This window comes from Ischnura elegans, chromosome 3, assembly GCF_921293095.1.
Source record: "Ischnura elegans chromosome 3, ioIscEleg1.1, whole genome shotgun sequence".
Classification (NCBI taxonomy): Eukaryota; Metazoa; Arthropoda; class Insecta; order Odonata; family Coenagrionidae; genus Ischnura; species Ischnura elegans.
The window spans coordinates 57,661,667-57,682,979 of record NC_060248.1 but is presented as its reverse complement, the minus strand read 5'-3'; the positions used below and the strand labels follow the sequence as shown (position 1 = coordinate 57,682,979).

Genomic DNA, 21,313 nt, shown 5'->3' with positions numbered 1-21,313 from the left:
TACATCCAAATAATTTCAGGGAGAAAGGGTTTATACCTTAGTGTTTTTCGTAGGGATGAAAGTTTCTTTTCTTATCGCCCAAATACACTTCTTCAACTCAGGATCTATTGGAAAGCTAAAAACTTGAACCATGGGTCTAGTCCCGGAGTTTCCTTCGCAGCCCGGCACAACACACGTGAAAGGTATTTTAACAAAAATATCTCACAGATAAGTTTCTGAAGTCCATTGGATGAAATTGAAGAATATCGGAAACTTCACTATTCACAGAAACTCTAATTTTCACCAACTTAACCATAAAAATCCCTGAAATGTGGTGAGACGTAGCGTTAACAACGTGATATCCAACAGCAACCGGCCGGCACCGCAGCCGTCACCTGCGATCCTTCCGCGGGCTTTCTTTCTAGGTGGTTATGGCACCATCCGAGAAATAAAATAGTCCCACACCGGATACGAAGCTTAGTGTCTTAGTAACCAGATACGAACTGGATACTACTGTGTCATATGTTAATTCACGAGTTTTTTAAGAAACTCGGGCGTATATGATACAATTTTATCGCTGCATATGAATTTGCTGTGTACTGATCAAAACCTTCGTACAAATGGGACACTAGTTGGACGTCCGCTGGACGTCCGAGATAGGACAGTGTGCGGACGGATGGCAAGGACGGAATACGGTCGTCCTCTGGCTGTCCTGAAAATCCGCGCACAGTGAGAGGACGCGCAGCGGTCGTACTTTGGAAACGATGAGCTGTGTGGGGTACCGCGTTCTCGTTTTAAAAGAACAGGGTTCGAGACTCAGAGAAAGTAATTATTTTCCAGTCTGCTACCTGCTCCATTTTTTAAAAGCTGTCCCATCTTCTTCAGCTTTTATTAATACAGACGTTATACATTTTTTTTACTTGACTGCTTTTTGAGAATAAGAACTAAACTGACTCGAAGAGTTTCCCAGGTTTGATATGGGAGAAAGATATAAAATCACGGGGAACGAAACTCGACAAACTTGAAATAATCGACAGATGGGTATACGATCGCTCTGTAGAAGCCAGGAACAGGAATGAGCCGGTGATGACCCGGGCTTTACAAGAATAGGCTATTTCAGCGTCATTTCAGCACATATCTCCAGGATTTGAATTCTCTGCCAGTGCTTCATGGGTTGAACCTTTCAAGATGAGACACCGAATTGCGCTACTTCGATGTGTTAAACTACACGTATTACGTGAAAAATGAAATAAGAACTCCTATATAAAGCTGCATTCTTCTTCGTGATCCATAAGAAATAGGTCCAATATTCGAAGGCCATGGGTGCTGGGTAAGATTAGATTTTGATTAAGATAACGTTCACATAACAAAATCACAAGCTCGCAATACGGCCCACTTGATTTTGTATCACCATTATCTGTTTACACGGATTTCGAGATACTTATGCGTAGTAAATAGATTAATATACTTAGCCATCATTTAATTTCTGGGTGGACTCGAATAGAAAAAAATCTAAAGATAAGGAAATCCCCAGAATATTCGTTTTCAATATCGTAGCGTAGCTAAATTATAGTGTTGTACCTAAAATATTTGAAGATTATTTAGCGATTATTTATTTACGTCTCATTATAGGAATGCTTTGAAGTGCAATGTGATAGGAAACCCTAAGTTAATGATGTCATAATCGAAGCAAACGTAAATACCATTTTGAAACAAGAATGGATCTTCCTGAAATTTTTAGGAGAGAGAGAAAATATTGCCTTTTCCAAATTGACCCCTTTACAAAATCTACCCCTCAGCGATTTAATCGCACCCCATCTCTCTCGAAATAATTTCTTGAACGCGAAAAGTTAATGGAAATAAAGATTGAGAGATCTCATAACGAAGGATATATGAGAGACGCATTTGTTCCTAAGCACGGAGGTTGTAGGAAGGAAGTAATTGTTGCCACACATATTTTATGGATATGTATTCTCCGTCTGGGTGATGGGGTAGGTGGTTACTCTACCTTATGAGTTCAATAACAGAAGCAAATAAAATATAAAGATCGTATTGAAACAAGATTGGGCACTTCCAAAATTTTTAGGAGATAACATTTTTCAGAGAACCCTATCCAAATTAACCCCAGCATCGACCTCTTCACTCGGGTGAACTCTTGCGGATCACAAAATGCCGAGAAAAAGCTTAATAATACACATATAATACTGTTTATGCGAATATAAATTATTGAATGTATTACGGAATATGCTCCAATCAGCACCCTTTTTAATTTAAAAGAACAAAAGTATGACGCGTTTTTTTATAATGCAGACAATATTTGAGTAGAAAAGTTCAAAAACAGATACAATATTAATTTTCTTGTCATCTTTCTCGTCAGTGATACAAGAATTTCGATTCCAAGTCGATCCATCGCACTTGACCAGAATTCTATCCCAAAAAATTATGTCTCAGACAGATAATAAAAATAACGATAAAATAAAACAAATTAAATAAACAAGAACAATAAAAATATAATTTTTTTAACCACAAGACTTATTAAGATACAAGATCTGTTGTGACGGCGTCCACTCGTCGCCTTCGGTAAGCAAGTACTAAATAATTTATAAGATAACTTGACTATACCACATGGTTTTATTGAGACTATGCGTTTCTTTCCGTTCCAGATTGATCCAAATGAAATAGCAGCCGTTCTCTCCCTATCCGTGGTCCTCACGGTCCTTTTCCTCATGCCATTTATTGAGCTGTGGAAAATAATGAATGGGCTCGGTAAGTGCGGAAAATGTATTAATCGAAAATACAATGTAATAGAAGGTGATATCTATTTATGATCAAGAAACATGAAGAAAATAATTTTATTTTAAACTAGAAACTTAAAAGATATAGATATCATAAAATTGAAATTTTATCCTCTCAATGAATAGCACTTAATTAAAATTGTACTCCAGATAGATAAAATACTTGACAAATAACAAAAACATAAAAATCTAAATAAATTATCACATGGGACATTTATATACGATTATTAAATAATTAGGATTTGTTTTTATGGAATGGCATCTTTTTAACGGTAAAAAACTCTTCATTAATATCATAAATCGCCTTAACTGCTTGGTTACCTTTGCAAGCGACAACTGTAGTTTTTCTCTTCCAATCGCAATAAAAATGAATGTACGACCCCCGAGACCAGAGAAGCATACAATGAAAAAGAGTCTTGACTTCACCAAAGACAGATCTATTAACACACAAGATCTTCGAGGTTCCTGTGGTTTTATGGAGAAGAACGCAGACAAGTTCAGCAGAAACACGTTATCTTCAAAATGCTCACAAAGAATGGTTTCTCCAATGATTCAGTCCCCTTAGTGACAGTGACTTTCATTTTCACATCCACGAGTGAAGACCACGGGATACATGCACATCGCCTGTAAAAATACTGGTTACCCCGTGGTACAAACAGTTAAAGAGCGTGACTACCATTATTCCATACATCAAGCGAAATCAAAAAATTAATACTATTACATATGTTCCTTTCATCGAGATGTCACACCAACGATATGAATTAGTGACACAGGAGACAACAACTCTATGGTAAATATCAAAGCAGTTGAATATGAAAAAAAGGAGTTGAAATGGAGTGATAACACTCATATTTATCGGGAGAAAGACATTAAAAAAATCTTAATCTTGCTGGAATGCTGATTGAATTGGTAGTTTCCGCTAACGTATGAAGTGATTTCGCTTTGATTGCATGATTTATACACATTATTTATATCATGGGAAACGAATCAACCGAGTATACAGGCCATTACGCCACACATGCGGACTAAATTTTAGGGGCTCTCTTCAGGTCCCCCGCCATAAAGTTCTTCTGGTGGATTTGGGTGATGCCTGCAACCTCCATAAACAAATATGAACTCTGATGTTTCTTGAGGCTCAAACCAGACCTGGCCAGGAACTGGTTGACCGGAAATTCAGAGAAAGACTTGAAGAGCACGTAGCTTGTTTTAAACATAACAATGCCAACTCCAACTTCGCTAAACGCCTGATAGACAGAAAACCACACCAGCGATTTTTCCTTGGAAATATTGCATTGTGAAAATAAACACCTCAGGCTGGAGTCTCTGGAGCAAGTTGAAATTTTATAATCTGTAAAATCCAATTGTGATATTGTTAATGACTTTCTGTATACTTCCCGCTCCTTACTCCTAAACCTCTGCCTCTTCCATCAACCCCATACCTTCACTCAATAGTGGTTTCCCTTTCCCCTTCTCCTTTTCCTACAACCGTCACCCACCCCCACCTCCGCTTATGCTCACAAACATGTGAAATTTTGTACTCTGTTAATGTCCTATTGTATTCTTCCCTCTCTCCCCTACCTCTCACCCCTTTGCCCACCTTTCACTGCAGTTAGTCAGCTTGGGTGCATCGACCCTACTTACCTCCCCATCATCTCACATCCCCTTGGCTTTTTCAACCAGGAGAAGACCAAACCCCTCTCCCTCCTCCCTACCAACCCCCCCACTACCTCCGGATTTCCCCCCACTCCTTCTGGTTTATACGGTCAGGTATTTAAAACGAACAATCATTGTACTCCTCGCCTGAGGATGACGCAGTGCGTCGAAACAGCGGTCGTGATTGAGAGAATATTTATGACGAAAACGAAGTTTAATTTTCATTCATCACCTCGCATAATCCTAAGGTATCTATTCTCCCTTGAAATGTGGAAATGGATAGCAAATTGTACCGTAGGCAGGCCACGTAACGGCATTCCACACCATCAGGGAGCTGCCGCGGCAAAACTATCGATTATGTTTTGTTTGATGCCAACGGTCGTAGTTGACTTCTTTGGATGGACATTCTAAAAAGTTTGATGTAATATTAACGTAAATATCTCGAGGTAACTCGGTGATCCTTTTCTTATATTTCCAAATAAACAAAAAAATTCGACGAAAAACAGAGTCCTACATTTTGTATCGTATTGACGATAAATATCGCAAGACAGGGAAGTAACAAGGTTATGCGAAATGTAAAATTAATGTGGCACTAAATAAATTATATCTTATACACAATAACTTGCTAAAAGATTCACTTTCCAACGTCCGTCGAGCACGGTATTCCCCGTCGCCAGCAGCAAGATCCGAACTGTGCCGCACGTTCGAAAAATCGATCTTAATTTCGGCGTCGCAGGTGGTCGCAATTGTCCTTCTGGTATCATACTCTATAGGTTTTGTCGTATATGTGGAGTATATATCTCGAGATATCGGTGATCCTTTTTTTTATAATGGTACATGAATACAAAATTTCGCCAGAAAACAGAGTCCACCATTTTGTATTGCATCGACGATAAATATTGCAAGAGAGTGAAGAAATTAGGTTTTATGAAATGGAAATGAAATGTGGCACTATACTATACAATTAATCTGCTTTAAAAGATTCAGGGCCCAGCCTCTATCGAGCTCGATATTCCCCGTGGCCAACAGCGAGCTGCGAACTGTGCCGAAAGTTCGAAAAATCGATCTGAATTTCGGCGTCGCAGGTGGTCGCAATTGTCCATATTGTAGCTTTTATACAATTAATCTGCTTTAAAAGATTCAGGGCCCAGCCTCTATCGAGCTCGATATTCCCCGTGGCCAACAGCGAGCTGCGAACTGTGCCGCAAGTTCGAAAAATCGATCTGAATTTCGGCGTCGCAGGTGGTCGCAATTGTCCTTATGGTATCACACTCTATATGCTTTGTTGTATATGCGGTGTAAATATCTTGAGGTGACTAGGTGATACTTCTTTTTAAAATCCTACATGAACACAAAATTTCAACGAAAAACCGGGTCCGCCATTTTGTATTGTATTGGCCACAAATGCAACAACTAAGTCGCGAAAGTGCACAAAAATTAACGATAATAAACCGCTTAACAATATTGTGAATTTTGGTTTATATTGAATTACTGCAGAAGGTGTGGCATTAATTTTAACATGCTGAATTTCGAAAATAAATCGATGCGGGCAATTTTTACGAAATTTGTTCAAATTTGAGGCCAAGTAATTTGTTTAAAAAAAGTGACCTATGCAAAACGGTTTGCGTCAAAAAATGCACTACTGTATTGACAACAACTGTGCTAAGTTTCAAATTCCGCACTCAAAAAAATCGTTTTTGAGGTTTTGTCCAGCTTTTTTCGATTTCAGCCCACTGTGCAGCGCAGCTCTAGGGGTATTAGGAATGCGCAAGCCTTTCCACCGCGACAAGGTTGTAGCCCAAGGGAAAGGAGATTCCGTGATACAAGTGTAAAAACCTTTTCTCCATCTCGGAGGGAGTGGATATGAGATGACAATGCAAAATATTCAAATAGATTGAGTATTTTTTTCTCTCTCTTGACGTCATTTTGCTAACGTTGATTTAGGCTTTGGAGGATTGCTCTCTCATTCATTCTGCCGAGCAGTAGTAGAAGCTCTCTTACAAATATAAGGCATGGCAACAAAAGTGCCCGGTCCTCAGAATTTCATCTCCCGAATTCAAAACCAAGCAATGGCAGGTAAAGGTGGGCATATAATTGTCACCGGTCAGGCTAGAAGACGGTGCGAAATGGGCCAGTATGACACAGTTGGAAGCGAAAAGTTCCCTTTCGTGATAGGTGTTTTTCAATGTATCAACAAAATTATAATTCGACTAAAATGTATCATCCTTATTAAGCAAATTAAAATAATATCCTCAATAAATAAAAGTGATTACAAATTTATTTTTGTATTTATTCAATAATTATATATTTATCGGCTCTAACTAAAAATTTTTGCGTAAATTAATTAAGTTTTTTCATGATGGTATTTTCATACTATTAAAAGCGGATACATGCTGAAAGGATCGTTAACGTTTAGTAGAGGTCATCGAATTTTTTAAGTATTTCTCCGATGATCTGGATAAGGAAATGACAAAGAAAAATCAAAAATTAATAGTTTTGCAAAAAAATCACGGAATAAATGCGTTAAGAATTAAATGGCAAATTTTTGGTCAACGTTTAGCTATTTTTTATATCATCTTCACGGATTTTTATGCAATTATTAGGAGCTTTTTTATGTTAAGCCAATATTTTTCATAGTGAACTTAATCGTTGGTGTATACTAACATACACCCATGCGCCTGACTGCGTACAAGTCACTTGTTTTTCATGCAGTGCAAAGAACATGGTTGAATACATTCCAAATAGAATCAACCACAGTCATGACCGCAGCAATATCATGAATTCTACTTGAATTTCTAGCATCGTTTCACTTGAAAACAGAAGCCGGCATAGCATTATGTTTGTTCAGCGGGAGGAATTTGTCAAAATTCTTCATCTAAAGTCAATGTAACCTAGTCGAAGATAAGACCGAAAAAAACAATCGTGGCCAACTTCTGACCCTAATATTAGATAAACTCACCGCCCACCCTCCCCCACCGCCCACACGTTCAGTCTGGTCTGTGGTGTGATAGAACATTGGAGAAAAATCGTTTTCGGTGATCGGCGGTGATAATGTTTGGTGACACAGTCATGTGACTGATAAAAAAACCTATCGATGAATAGTCCACTCGTTCTCAGTCCACATTTTAACGTGACAGCTGGAGGAGCCGAAAATGTTTCGTCTCCTCATCTTTTTGGCCTCGCTCTCAGGTATGCTTAGTCGATCTAATGTATTTTTTTTAGAGTTTGGTCCGAGAGACGAGTTATATACAAAGTGAGCATAAAGTTTTTCCCTAATTATGAAACTTATCACAGAATAACCGTTTGGGATAATAATTTAAATTTGATAATGTCACATAGGTCGGTGTTACTAGTTTTTTTTAAGACCATTTACGTTACCCCTTTCTGTCAGCCTCCCCTTCCTTCATGTACTTTCGACTTCAATTCACAGTAAGGCATACTCCCTTTCATTCTATCTAAAAATCCTATTCCTTTTCTTCCTCTTCCTCGTTTACAGAACATTCTACCCCCTAACACTGTTTTCAACGTCCATTCCCCATTCAGTACTTCCTCCATCCGCACCCTCTGACTCCAACGTATGTCATCTAAAAGATGCCTCTCCTCACCCACCATGTCCAGCACTTCGTCGTTCCCTCTCCTCTCTCTCCACTTTACCTTCATCATTCTTCTCCGCACCCACATCTCGAACGCCCCCAATAAGCGACGGAGAGTAACAAGAACAAACAAGTAAGAAAGTGACTCTCATGCTTTAACGTGTGCCCCATTGGTAGTTGGGAGAATATCGAAGTGGTATTCCCATTTCCGCTAGGTGTTTTGTAACACATGTTCTGTCACAGTACCCACAGCAGTCTGTATCCTAGCCTTTAGTTCGTCGATGTCAGCAACTGGTGTGGTTAAGACTGTCCTTGATGTTGTCCCAGAAAAAAATGTATCATGCCAAACGGTTATTCTGTAATATTTTTTATAATCAGGGCAAGACTTTATGCTCACCCTGTATATCATTTTCAAGAAAATGTCAACTTTATACCGAGAGAATCATGATAAAAACTAAACGTACAAGGGAAGGTCCCTCAAGTTGCACCAGCAGTTCTCGTCCAAATTTTGATATAGGTAGGATAGGAAACGGATATCAATGATATGTAATTTTTGCTTCAGCCGCCGACCCTAAACACTTTCCGAAACATTAGCGTCAGAATGTACAAGGAAAGCACCTTTAGTGCAACCCGCAATGCAAAAAATAGACACTTAAACTCCGTTGATATGTACGATAGGACGAAGTGCACTGACAGTGTATTGTAGTGTTGTAGGTTGCATGGATTTAGAAGTGTTCTTTTTACTCTCCGTCGTATATTGTGGGCGTTTGGGATGTGGGTGCGTAGAAGAACGGAGAAGGTTAAGTGGACAGAGAGGAGCAGGAACGACGAAGTGCTGGACATGGTGGGTGATGAGAGGCAGCTTCTAGATGAGATACGCTGAGGCAGAATGTGTGAATGGAGAAAGTAATGAGTGGGGAGTGGATGTTGAAGACAATGTTAGGGGGATGTTGAAAACAGTGGCAACGAAAACATTTTTTGGATGCTTTATGCAGTTACCATCAGGGATGGCAAGTGAAACGAAAAGAAAATGTTTCGTTTCGACCCGGAGCGAAATGAAAATACGATGCCTGGGTTTAGTCTCGTTCCCAAACGAAATGAAAATCCCCACGTTTCGACCTAGGACGAAAATTTACTCCCGGGAACGAAGCTAAATTAACCTCTGAAGTCCCGGGATATATTTACTGTTGTTTTTTGTTTGAATTTCATATATTCTGGTTAATTAGAATCTAACAATCTAAATTAGCCATTCCTGTGAATCATGCTTATGTGTGATGCTTTTATTTGTCAGAAAGCGCTGGCATAGTTACAATGACGACATTTCAAGTAGCCGATCGGGAAAAAAATTCCAACGCCGATTGTATACAATATATCGAGTAGGTTAATCGAGATTCCGATGCTCGTAATTAAGGTTCGATCCCAGAAGATGAGTGGAGGGGGATAAAAGGGAATAGTTTCTCCCAATTACGTTTGACATGCGTGTAGAGGTGTTAAAGCATTGAGCTAAAAAATCGTTTGCGTTCACCGTTCTCCTGAGAGTGGTAAAAATGTGATTGCCCCATGCATCCAATTACGGTAGGCCGAACCTCTACTTCATTCAATGATATTTCGTACTGTGTGTTTGGATCCGATCTACATTCTTTGAGGGTGAAGTACGTGGTCACTCTGGTGCGAAACATTATCAGTGTTTAGTTTCGCCCAAGAGATTTAGTTCAGTTTCGATCCGCAGTAGTTTTGACTCCGATTTCGTTTCCCTGCATTTAGCTCCCCGGGTTTAAAACCATTTCGTTTCGTGTCTACATTTCGCTCCTGGGAATGAATCTGTTGATACTTCACTGGTTTTAACTTTCGCTTAGTTACAATTGCCATCCCTGGTTACCATGACAACGGTTCTCGAGTCTTTTCGACTATATATTTAATGCTCTCGATTTTTTAAGGACATTAAATAATTAAGGTAGGACGAAAATGTGATTATTGAATCTTAAAAATTAAATATTGTGATATTAAAAAATAAAAATTGTCTGAAACTATCTCAAATTGGATGAGATGGCGCAATCGTATTTATGATTCTCGCCCAAAGCTCAGGTTTAATTAATCTCAAAGATAAATTGTTTATAACTATTGAGGGGATGGGAATCCAAGGGATCTTTTTCTGAGCAGAGGTGGGCACAGAAAATTATGGAAACATAGGCAATAACTTGGTGCCCAAGTGATGCGATTGATTCTCTATTCTGTGGTGAGATCTAGCGGAAATTCAGATAGACCACTAAGCATCTAATTGATCTCGTTTGTTTTCTTTACCTAATTTTTGAACCTAACTCTGTGTAGAGAAAAAATCACTTCTCCTTTTGGCTTCTCACCCCCTCAATCATAATCGCACATCTTAAAATTTCCTACCACCTCCTGAGGTACTGCAATTCCTCCTGAAACAACGTATATAATGCAACTCACTCATTAAAAATGTGGCGCATGTATGAGTAACTCAAATGAAATTCATACGTAGAAAATACTTACGAAATTTAACATTTCCTTCAGCAGTAACTGGACTAAAGGTTGCTTGTGGAAATAACTCTAGTTTCATAAGAATCAGCTAATCCATCGGTGACCTTTCAAGCGCGCTTAGAACATTTCACAGAGGATAATTGGAAAATTAATTCATGATGCTTGATTTAGCGCCGAGCTCCAACCTATTATGCACCGAAGTCCCATTACCTCCCATGGATTAAGTGGCTTGAGAGGACAAGGCCGTATGGGTTGCCATCTCCGAAAGTGTCATGAGACAGCTGCACAGTGCGCAAACAACGCGAGGAGGAATGTCAGCTCAACCTGGCAGAGATATTATAAATGAAAATATTCCTAATTTGAGTAAATCCTCGGAGAGAGTGGGGAAACTTGATCATGACAACGAATAATTAGTCTCTAAATTTGTCAAAACTGAGCTCGTTCTCAATTTCTTTAATGATCGATTTTCATAGAGAACTTTAAAAATAAAACTGTATTTTTCGCTTCTGGACGGGTCACTTACTGCTTCTCGAGCTATTCGCGGCGAAAAATCGACGGCCTTGACCCTTTCGCGGATTAGTAGATGACGTCACGCACTCTTTGCGAGCTTAGGCTCAGTTGATTTGTTGCTGTTTACACTGAGAGACCATTTAGTTCATTCAATGAGCGGATCTTCTTGAAAGAGCTTATGAATAGGAACTCTAATGAAGTCACCAACTTACGCTAAGTGGGCTGACACTTTCGCGTATTTTCTAACTTTCTCAACAGGAGAATAGCTGAATGTGAAAGATTTTTTTCCTTCGTTCCTTAAATTTCCTTTCATGCATCCTATTTTTTCGGGTCTGACTATGTTCGACCCCATCTTAAAAATGCTGTATGATATGAATGCTGTTGATATGAGAATTTCATTCGGTTTTATTTACGAGATGCCTCACCTAAATGCCACGCGTTGAGTACATGTGTAAAATCGCATCGATAGATAAACACACTGATATTGACAGTTATAAAGTCTTAGAGTTGACGCAGAGCATCAATTACACTTTAATTCACTGAATCATTTCATCATGGATTTCAGGGAAAGCTATGAACTACGCACAGGCATAGCTTTCATTCGTTATATGTATAGTGTATTGTATGCAATTGTGAACTATATAAATCATAAAAGTGTACACGAATAACTTTAAAGTTTAGATGAAAGATATGATATAAATAATAGAAGCTTTTCAAAAGAAAATGAGCCAATAAGCAGTCACATAACCACCAGAGTGACTATATACGAAAGGAAAATTCTCACTCGAAGTGAGCCCTGATGGCGATGGCCGAGTCGGACATCGAAACGTCGGCAGCTATGGAGTTCCTGACCAGTGGCGCCGACTCCATGGGGCCTGAGGGGGCCCGAGCCCCCTCAAAGATTCGTTTGGGGGGCGGAGCTCCCTCAATAATTCAAGAAAATAATTAAGTTATATTATGCTTTGTGAAATCACATAAATATATTTGTTATTTTTATTTCCCATGTTTGGCGATAGTTACCTTTTAAAATAAATTCAACAATGTGTTGAAACAAATGGTTATATGGTTAAGCAGGTTAACTGAATCAAGTGGTGTGAATCATGGTAGTGTTTCGGTGCTGCGACACACTTTGAATTTAACCTCTTCCCGGGGCAAGACCTCCGATATGGGCCCCCCCAATATTTTTTATAAGTCGGCGCCCCTGTCCCTGACCCGGTGGCGATCCCGAGAACTCTTCACGCAGCCTATTCACCGGGAAAGTACTTAATCTTTCTTCAATAAAAAACAACGAATGAACTTAAGAACATTAAACAGGAATATAACGTGTATAAAAGCATATATACAAGTGATGGGCCCAACCCACTTTGGTGCGAGACCTTCATCGTACCTATAGACCCTACGATCGCATAGACGATACGGATGATTGCGTCGCAGTGCTTTATGTCCTGGTTGGAACACCTAGTCTTCCCCAATGTCTTGTGCTTTGACCTGGTCGGAAATTCCTTTCATAACCACCTCACACCTTTTCCGCAACTCTACCTGTTGGTAAATCAATGGTAGCCATTTGGTCCGATAACTGCGATATGACCATCAAGATCTTATCGTCCAGGTCTTGATGAAAATTGGTCAACCGGATAAATAAATTTTGCACCAAGCTCACTGAACTGCAAAACATTTCTCCGACACCTAGCTCCTCATTTCCTGGTTATAGCCGCCACTCAACTTCAATGTACAAGCTGTCATTATCCCTATTTTCTTTTCTCAGATGATCTTCCAGCCCCTTGAAGAGAGATCAACGCCATTAAGTTGTTCCTTCAGCTGAACTATTGTTAAATGCTTGAAGTATAATTTCATCTCCATAACTTCAGTCATCTACTTCGGATTTTGCCCTTTCACGGTAGCCAATTCAACCAAAACACCACATAATTAAAAATAAAGAAAAAAAAACAACAAATAGACTTCATAAAATGAAAAAGAATGACAACACATGTGAAAACATATGTAAAAGTGATGCTAGTCTTTCAAATAATATGTATCAATCTACCACTCCTATCCAAGCACTCTATCGGGTTAAAGTACTAAAAATAAGAGAGTAATTAGTTCAAATTAAAACTAAAGTTATTTTATTTCCAGTGATCGTGAGTGCGGAGAACAGAGGAACATCGCTGCCGTTTCCATTCGTGACTCTTCCACCATTTGCCCCGACCTATGATTCTGTAAAGAATTTGGAATGCAAGAAGCACGCGCTCACCTACCTCAAAGAACTCCACGAGTTGAAGCTGTGGGCCGTACAAAGTACGTCACATAAATGTGGTTATTACACCTAAGAAACAATAGGACGGTATTTTTTCAGTTATTCCCTGAAATACCTGATGGGAAAAAATAAATTATCACCGAAACAGAAAATCGAATTGTATTATATTATCATACATTATTTATTCATCCTATAAAATATGCCGAGCAACTGTTAATTAGTACTAATTTACATATTACATAATGAAAATTATACATCATTCCCCTCATTCTAAGCATTTACTTGGATAGCGAAAAGAGCCAGAATAACTGTACGGGGTTTTATTAGTCTTCCTCATCTACAAGTAGCATGCATGAGTAAACTGAAACGAAAAAATACACACCTGGTGGCAGCTAATAAGTTCTGTATGATCTTAGGTTGTCCCGGCGTATCAGGTAAGAAAACGTTCTCCGGTTTTCCACCGGTAAATGATCTCAATGTCTCCATGGAGATGGAGACCATATACCGCTGAGAAACTTTTCTGCAAATAAGTTATGATTAAGAATGCAGAATATATATTAACATAACGGGCACACACAACGATCAATGTTGTGGAGCGGGGTATAAGCTGATCCCGCGCACGGTACACAGAAATCATTTTTCCATTATTTGCTGGTACATAAATGTACCATCATCAGACCATATTTTTTCCTTTACCTAAAAATCCTGTCGTGTGACTATGACTTCCAAGTATCCCTCTTCTATGGGTACTCTCCTTCCCAGCGCCGCCAGGTGGCCTGACATTATGTAATAAAGAATATTATATTTAACTTTAGGAAGTGTCTAGTCAAACGGGTCTATTCGTGCACCGTGACTGACCCTAAATGTACTTTCCGCCCTCGCAGTGTACGACGCCTCAGGGAAGATAGCTTCGGGTGTGATGTCAGGGAACGTGAACTGGCTGGGGAATGATAGGCAGTGTCTTCAAGTGACATCGAGGCCCGAGGCCGCCAAAGACGATCCAGAAAACATCCGGGGGCAGTACTGTAACTTTCGGATTTTCGCTGACCCAAGGGATAAGGATTCGAGTAGCAGCGGAGATCTGAAGGAAATCTACGACCACATCCGCGCCAAAGACATGATGACTACTGACATCGATGATGTGAGTATTATTTTTGCTTTGGTCTTTCTGACAAGTTATATAGGTACGAGAAAATAATCTGACATCCACCCGTTGGTAACCATGCGTCATAGAAACCGCCGTATAAAACGTTACAGGCTTGACTTGGTGGGAATGCGATACATAAATTAATATTCTCCTTGCAGAGGCTTAAATGATAAAAACTACAAATAGTAATTTCTACCCTTCAATTTAAAACTCCGCTACCCACCATGGTTTCAACATTCTATGACCTTGTTCTATAACTTAAGTCTCTGCAAGGGGAATATCCAGATAAAATTAATATCACATGATTTTCAAAAAGAATGCAACCATGTCCCATAGAAACTCTCCAAAATTCCACGATTTTTAGCGTCCGATATCATTCAGCAAAAACTGATGGAAGTATGAATTCTTATCATTAGCCACTTTTAAAATGTATCGCTCCAATTTTAATTGCTTCATCAAATCAACAGCCATACAAATGCCTTGAATTCATCAGGCTCTGGCGAAAATAATTTAAGAAATCTATAACCTCTGAGACCTTAAGTACAGTTGAAATACTCGCACTTAAGTTGCCATATCCCTTAGCGCCAAAAATAGTTACAGAAAAGAAATATTTACCTCTAAAAAATCTGAACTTGTTTTACCGGCCAATGTTCGCGAAATACTTATCCTCCAGTTTAATACGAGGTAATTGTGATAGTTATTCGTCGTCATTGACTTAAGAATAAGATATGATATGATATTCTGCATAATATTATTTTTATCAATATAGTCATAATTTAGTATTATATAAATTTTAAACACTTGAAACATTGTTTTCCCCCTCTCCTGCCAAAACGACCGATATATGGGCATTTTTATAAATAGATATAACTAAATGAACAATAAAAGTTATGGTACTTTTTCGCACGATTTATTCAAGACGACATTAGGTACAGAAATCGTTATATTAACAGTTATTTTTTTTTTAATATAACGATTTCTGTTCCTGATGATGTCGCCCCTGCGACTAAAACGGTCGTCTTAAATATATTGAGTGAAAAAGTACCATACCTTTTATTGTTTTCAATGGATTTTCACAAAGTAAAGCCAGAAACAATCGAGTTTATAACTTAATGAAATATTTATATTTGTGTTAAAACTTATATTTTTGTTTACCTGATATTGAACATTTCATTGCACGGTTGTCCAAACCTTTTTTTATATTTGTGAAGCCTTTCTACGATTTTTTCAAAGACGAATATTTATTTTTTGTATCGCTTTTATATGGTGTATTTTGTCAAAATGTTATTTTTCAGAGTAGAACATTATATCTATGTGTATGTTTTTCTTTAATATTTAAGGGTTTTTCCAATATCATAATAAATATTAATTCACTCATCCATTCAAACCGCCAGGGCATTATTTTCTTCCCCAGTGTCTCACCCCTGTCGATGGGCGTGTGTGTTCCGCACTCGTGCACGTTGAAGGACGTCGAGGGGGCGCTCGCGGAGTGGCTGGCCCCGCTCAACTCCACCGTCAAACTGCGACTGCTCAGCACGGAAACCTCCTGCTCGCTAGGAGATCGCGACCTCACCCGACCATACGCCGTGATGTGAGTGGAATACTACTTGAACTATACTCAAGCCTTGATCCTGACTCAACCTCTTCTCGGATATGACGTTGTTAACACGTTACCTCTCACTCGAGTGCCAAAACTAAAAACTAATTCTATCGTCTTGAAATATTCAAATCAAATACATTCCTGATACCAAATATTTAAAAAATTGATCTGCCGAAATACTGTGATAATATTTTCAAAGAGTGTCGGACGCGTGTTGACCAGTGTTGACTTTATACGTACATGTGCCCTAAACTTTTCAGGATGACAGAATAAGTATAAAGAGATTAATCTGTCAACAAACTGGAGCGGTCGATATGGAGGTATGCAACATATAATAATCCCAATTATCTACCCAATTTTATTTCGTTTCTAAAGCCTGAATCACACGATCATTTTTTTTTTCGTCGCGAAAGTGATCACTATCGCGATTACTGCGCAAAATGCTCGTCGGCGGCAATTGTTTTTCGCGATCGCGATGAGGATTCCAATCGCTATTTTTCATCACTCGTCCGGTCGCTTTTTCCGCCGCTAAAACCGTCCCTAAAACCCCATATCAGCCAATCAGAAAGCATCACCGTATGGTGTGATTGCAGCGCAGCGTTTGATAATTGTGGGAATGACATAGATAAATAAACACGCTATATATTTTCGTGATATGGGTCCTATGACAACGAGCTGTGATATTGGAAATGACGCGAAAAGCGACGGCGGGAGTGACCGTGTGAATCAGAAAAATGATCACTAGAGCGATTGCTTTTCGCGACGGGAAAAGTGATCTCGATAGTGATCACTTTCGCGGCGAAAAAAATGACCGTGTGATTCAGGCTCAACCAATTCAATACACTGTCTATATTTCAATTCTTGCATATCTGTTTCACCTAAGGAGGTGAAACTGCGGTAGTTGGGTGGCTCAAAAAAAAAAAACGAATTCCTTGAAAGCTGCCAGTGCGTGTGAATGTATTTCCATAGTTGCATTGATAATCACACCAATGAAAAAAACCAGCTCGATCAAATAATTTTTGCATTGTCGAATCGCGTATACAAATTTAAACCTCAATATGCGGAAAACTACCTGATTTTAAGGGGGTAAAACTTCGTATTTTGAGTATCGATGAGTACACTGTGTTTCCAGTGACAAAAGCAATACATCATGACAAATTTTAACCTCATATCGACCAAATATTCTCATTTGCGAAGTGATCGACTTTACACGCACTTGAAACTTAAAGAAAAACAGTTTTTTTGGGTCATGCTTTAAAGGTGGATTTCCGTTCCCTTTACCCATTCCCACAGTGCAGGAAGACATCCTAATAAATCCTATATTTCAAGGGGCCTGATATTTTGCAAATATATCTGTAAAAAACACGATTTTATTGATATTTTACTAAATTTACAGTGGTAATTTCATTTTTGTATAGGTTAAGGCAGTGAAAAATGCTTTTAGCAATTAATTTCGAATATATTAGATTTTACAAATTATGTTCCCCCATATTTCTACAATCTGGTCCAATTCCCTACACACAATAACAACAACGGATAATCTTGAGAGCATCTGAAATTTTCTCGAGCAAATAAAAAATAAAATGCTCAATTTCTTGATGAATCAAATCATTTCTTCGAGAAAAATGACTGCTTCAAGGCCTGGTCACACGTTACATAAACCCGTATGAGTTTAATCCTAAAATGAACGATTTTGGTGGGCCTGAGAGAAAACTTGCTTACACAAATTTGAAACAGGTTCAATTTTTTGTATATGCATTCTCACAAGTTGGTTGGTTACACGGTGCATTTTTGCGTTCATTCATAAAAATCGAACGGGTAGAGGTACCGCGTAACCAGGCAACACCGTTGCGTAAATTTCGTGTTAAATCATTAATAGATCTTTTCACGGTGAAATTGACAAATCAATATTTCCAGTTTTCCTAATAGTATTTGTGTCACCATTCACACTTCCTAAAGGTCACTAAAACATTTATAACATCGTGACATCAATGACATTTTAGGATGACTAATTGAAATCTTTTTTTCACTCACAGGTTATTCAGCTTGGCTATGACACTCGTAGGAATAATGGGAGCAGTTTATGAAAAAAGAATGGAGAATAAAGGTGAAGACCCAAGGAAAAGAGGTAGGAATTATGTAAAAAAATATCAGTTACATGTTTTATGCAAAGCAATGTCTAATTGTTAACTAAACCTAACCATATACTAGTTGCACTCAATAATTATGAGGTACATAGCAAAAGTGAATAAACAGTCCAAAATAGGCCGAGATAAGACAATAATTTCAAACGACATACATTTAGGCCCACGCATTACCGTTGAATGTTGTACGCATGCATTTTTTAGCTTCCTAAGTTCCTACCGGACATAAATATCATCCAAGTGATATAAAATTATTCTAATACTTCGAATAGCGAAAACTGCCTTTCAAGATTAAAAGTTGGTCTTAGGATGCGTGGCCAAAAAAGAAATGTAAACCAAAATAGCTGGAAATCCATTAAATATATAATTTCCTTCCGTTAGAGTTATGGAATAAGAAGTACATTATACTAAGAATACACTTTTCCGTGAAATCTATAATTGGGTTAATTTGAAATCGTTATTGATTGAATTGGACTGCGGGCTTCTTCTTTTCAACCTTTATATTGGTAAGAAACAAGCTGTGAACAGGGTAATTAGTAATTTTTAAACTCCATAATTGGAACAAAATGACCTACGACTTATTTAGATAAAACTTTTGACTAGGGTTGAATGGCAATTCCAATAGCAATCCTCATTAAATTCCTTTTTGGTTAAGCAACGATATGATACAACCTTAATTCATAACTGCCGCAGGGAGCCAAAGTGCTCTCAAGTTAGAATTAAAATGACAACCATATTTCGTAATAACCTATGAAATACCGTGCCATGATCACGTAAAATATTAAAAGTAAAATGAAATGAAATAAAACTCCTATGAAGAAATGTCTTTCCGGCCCCTTCAAATCATCATTTCAATCAGGTAGAAACTTAACCTGCTAAGTTATATACGAACAATGCCATTGAGTTACCATAATATCCTCCACGCCTGAAAAACCACATTCCTTAACTAATAAGAAAACCTCTTCATTTCTATTATGCGAAGAAAATTCAAAAGTTTATGTTTGTGTTGACAAACCTTATAAAATAACCTACACACATAACTTATAATTCTTATTTCGTCCCGTCTTTAAAGAATAGATAAAGAAATGGAATGAAATATTAAGTCTCCTCCCCTCCGTAAACGTCCGATTTCTATTTACCCATATGTAGTAAATTAAAAGTAAATAATTGATCGAATACTCTAAATACTTTCTGAATTAACGTCGACAAATTTTTCATGACAATATATGCCTTTATTCATAACACTGTATTTCACAATACATATATTTACGAGGTACATGAGTGCAAGGAAAACAAGAGGAATGAGAGAAGAGGAACGTTATGACGGAGATAAATGGAAGCTGAGCTATAAATAACCTGTTTTGAAAAAAGATCTGATACTTTCCCGTCGTATGCTGGTAGTGAAGGCTGATCGTGTTCTCCACCGGGTAATCTCCTACATGGCTACTGACCTTTCGTGGCACGAGTCGTACTCCATCATCAGGGCTGAATGAATCTTGAGAATGGAGTACGACTCGTTCCCTGAAAGGTTGTTACTAAACTAGAATTAACCGTTGAGGAGATTACCCGGTGGAGAACACAAACATCCTGTATTTTTTGGAAAAAGGATTTTTGGGAAAAAGGATTTTTGGGAAAAATTTAAGACAGAATTCTTTCGACATTTGTCCGCATAAAATTTGAGTTTTGCTACAACCCCTATCACGCTAATTAATTCTTCTATTTTCTTTCCACAGGTGTATTAGTTCGAATCTTCCTCGCATTCTCTTTCAGGTCTAATATGAGAACTTTGCTGGACACCTCTACGCCAAAGAATGAGTTAAGTTGCTTGAATGGATTACGGACAATATTATGTCTCATATTGTTCTTTTTACACAGAGGACTTCTCATACTATTTGGCAGTGTAGCCAACAGGACAGAAATGGCCGAGGTAAGCTCATATTCCTCTTTTCACACCTAACAAGAAAATAATACTCTAAAAACCATTTGGATAATTTCAAGAAGACGTTGATCTGATGTTAGCCGAAGTTATTCCACGGTTCATTCTTATTGTTCGCTAGTAATGAAACTTTGTAAAAATTTGTAATAATGCCATGAGAGACCGTCACCGCGACACAGTACTTACTACAGGTCATATCCTTGGTAGTCATCGTGACAATAAGAAAAAAATATTTGTCGGTGTCGTAAATTTTAAAATACGACATTATTTTTGGGGATACAGTTACATTTCTCAAATCTTTCAAATAAATTCTCAGTTTTTATCGATTCAAAATTTTCATATATTTAAACGACACAACATATAAAAGAGTAGTAATCTAATTCCGGAATGGTATCATGCACAGATGAAGTACATAAAAACATCGTTAATTCAAAAATAAGTTGATACATCATTGACAAAAAAATTTAAACCACGATGGTCCCTATTTTTATACAACTTTGAAAGTAGAAATGGTTAGCGATCCGCTATAATTTGGGGATCTTTTGAAAATACATTCGAAAGAGTTTCGAAACTCGACCATCTTTGAGCCCGTTCATTTAGCCAATACAAACGATATTTATAACATAACTTGAACCATGCGTACTGCTCCAATCCATGGCCAACAAATGCTTGAGAAGAGAAAAATAGAGGGCTGAAATAGACATTGTTATGATTTTAACTCGTCATTTTCCATTTACGGAAACTGCAGAGTTTTCCGTTCCACATTTTAATCACATACGATTTTTCCTTCATTACTCTCCTACCACTTACTATATGATGGCTCCGCTACGACCACAGCTTCCTGTCACTTAGACTAACAGAATACCCATATCCAATCTGTAATGTTATCGCACTATAGTGAGAAAGTATATGTATGGGATATAAGTTACATATACGCAAAGGCATAAAACCATAAATTTAAAGTGTACAGAATTGCTTACCTTACTTATTTAAAAGTAGAACGGAAATTAGCATATAAATTTTACAACTAGTACCAAGGGGATTGCATATATGAGGTCCAATTCTATCCCATGTAAGGCAGATTTCTGTGGCCATTTCGGTCGCATTTCAATCGGTTTTCAAATATGTCCGCGGCGCGGTGATGAGTGAAATGTGATCTACTCTTTTCCAATATGTTGCAGTAAAATGTTTTTGATTGCG

The 21,313-nt window shown here is 38.1% G+C and overlaps 1 protein-coding gene across 1 annotated transcript in view; it reads left to right on the top strand.

Annotated features, from left to right (window-relative positions):
* The first annotated feature begins 7,571 nt into the window (after window positions 1-7,571).
* The window catches only part of LOC124155847 (nose resistant to fluoxetine protein 6-like), a 56,691-nt gene continuing 42,949 nt past the window's right edge, over window positions 7,572-21,313 (top strand). Inside the window, exons 1-4 of the mRNA XM_046529997.1 lie at window positions 7,572-7,616; window positions 13,166-13,327; window positions 14,171-14,427; window positions 15,828-16,024. Coding sequence (XP_046385953.1) covers window positions 7,580-7,616; window positions 13,166-13,327; window positions 14,171-14,427; window positions 15,828-16,024 — 653 coding nt within the window. The 5' untranslated portion in view covers window positions 7,572-7,579. The remainder of the gene's footprint in view (window positions 7,617-13,165; window positions 13,328-14,170; window positions 14,428-15,827; window positions 16,025-21,313) is intronic.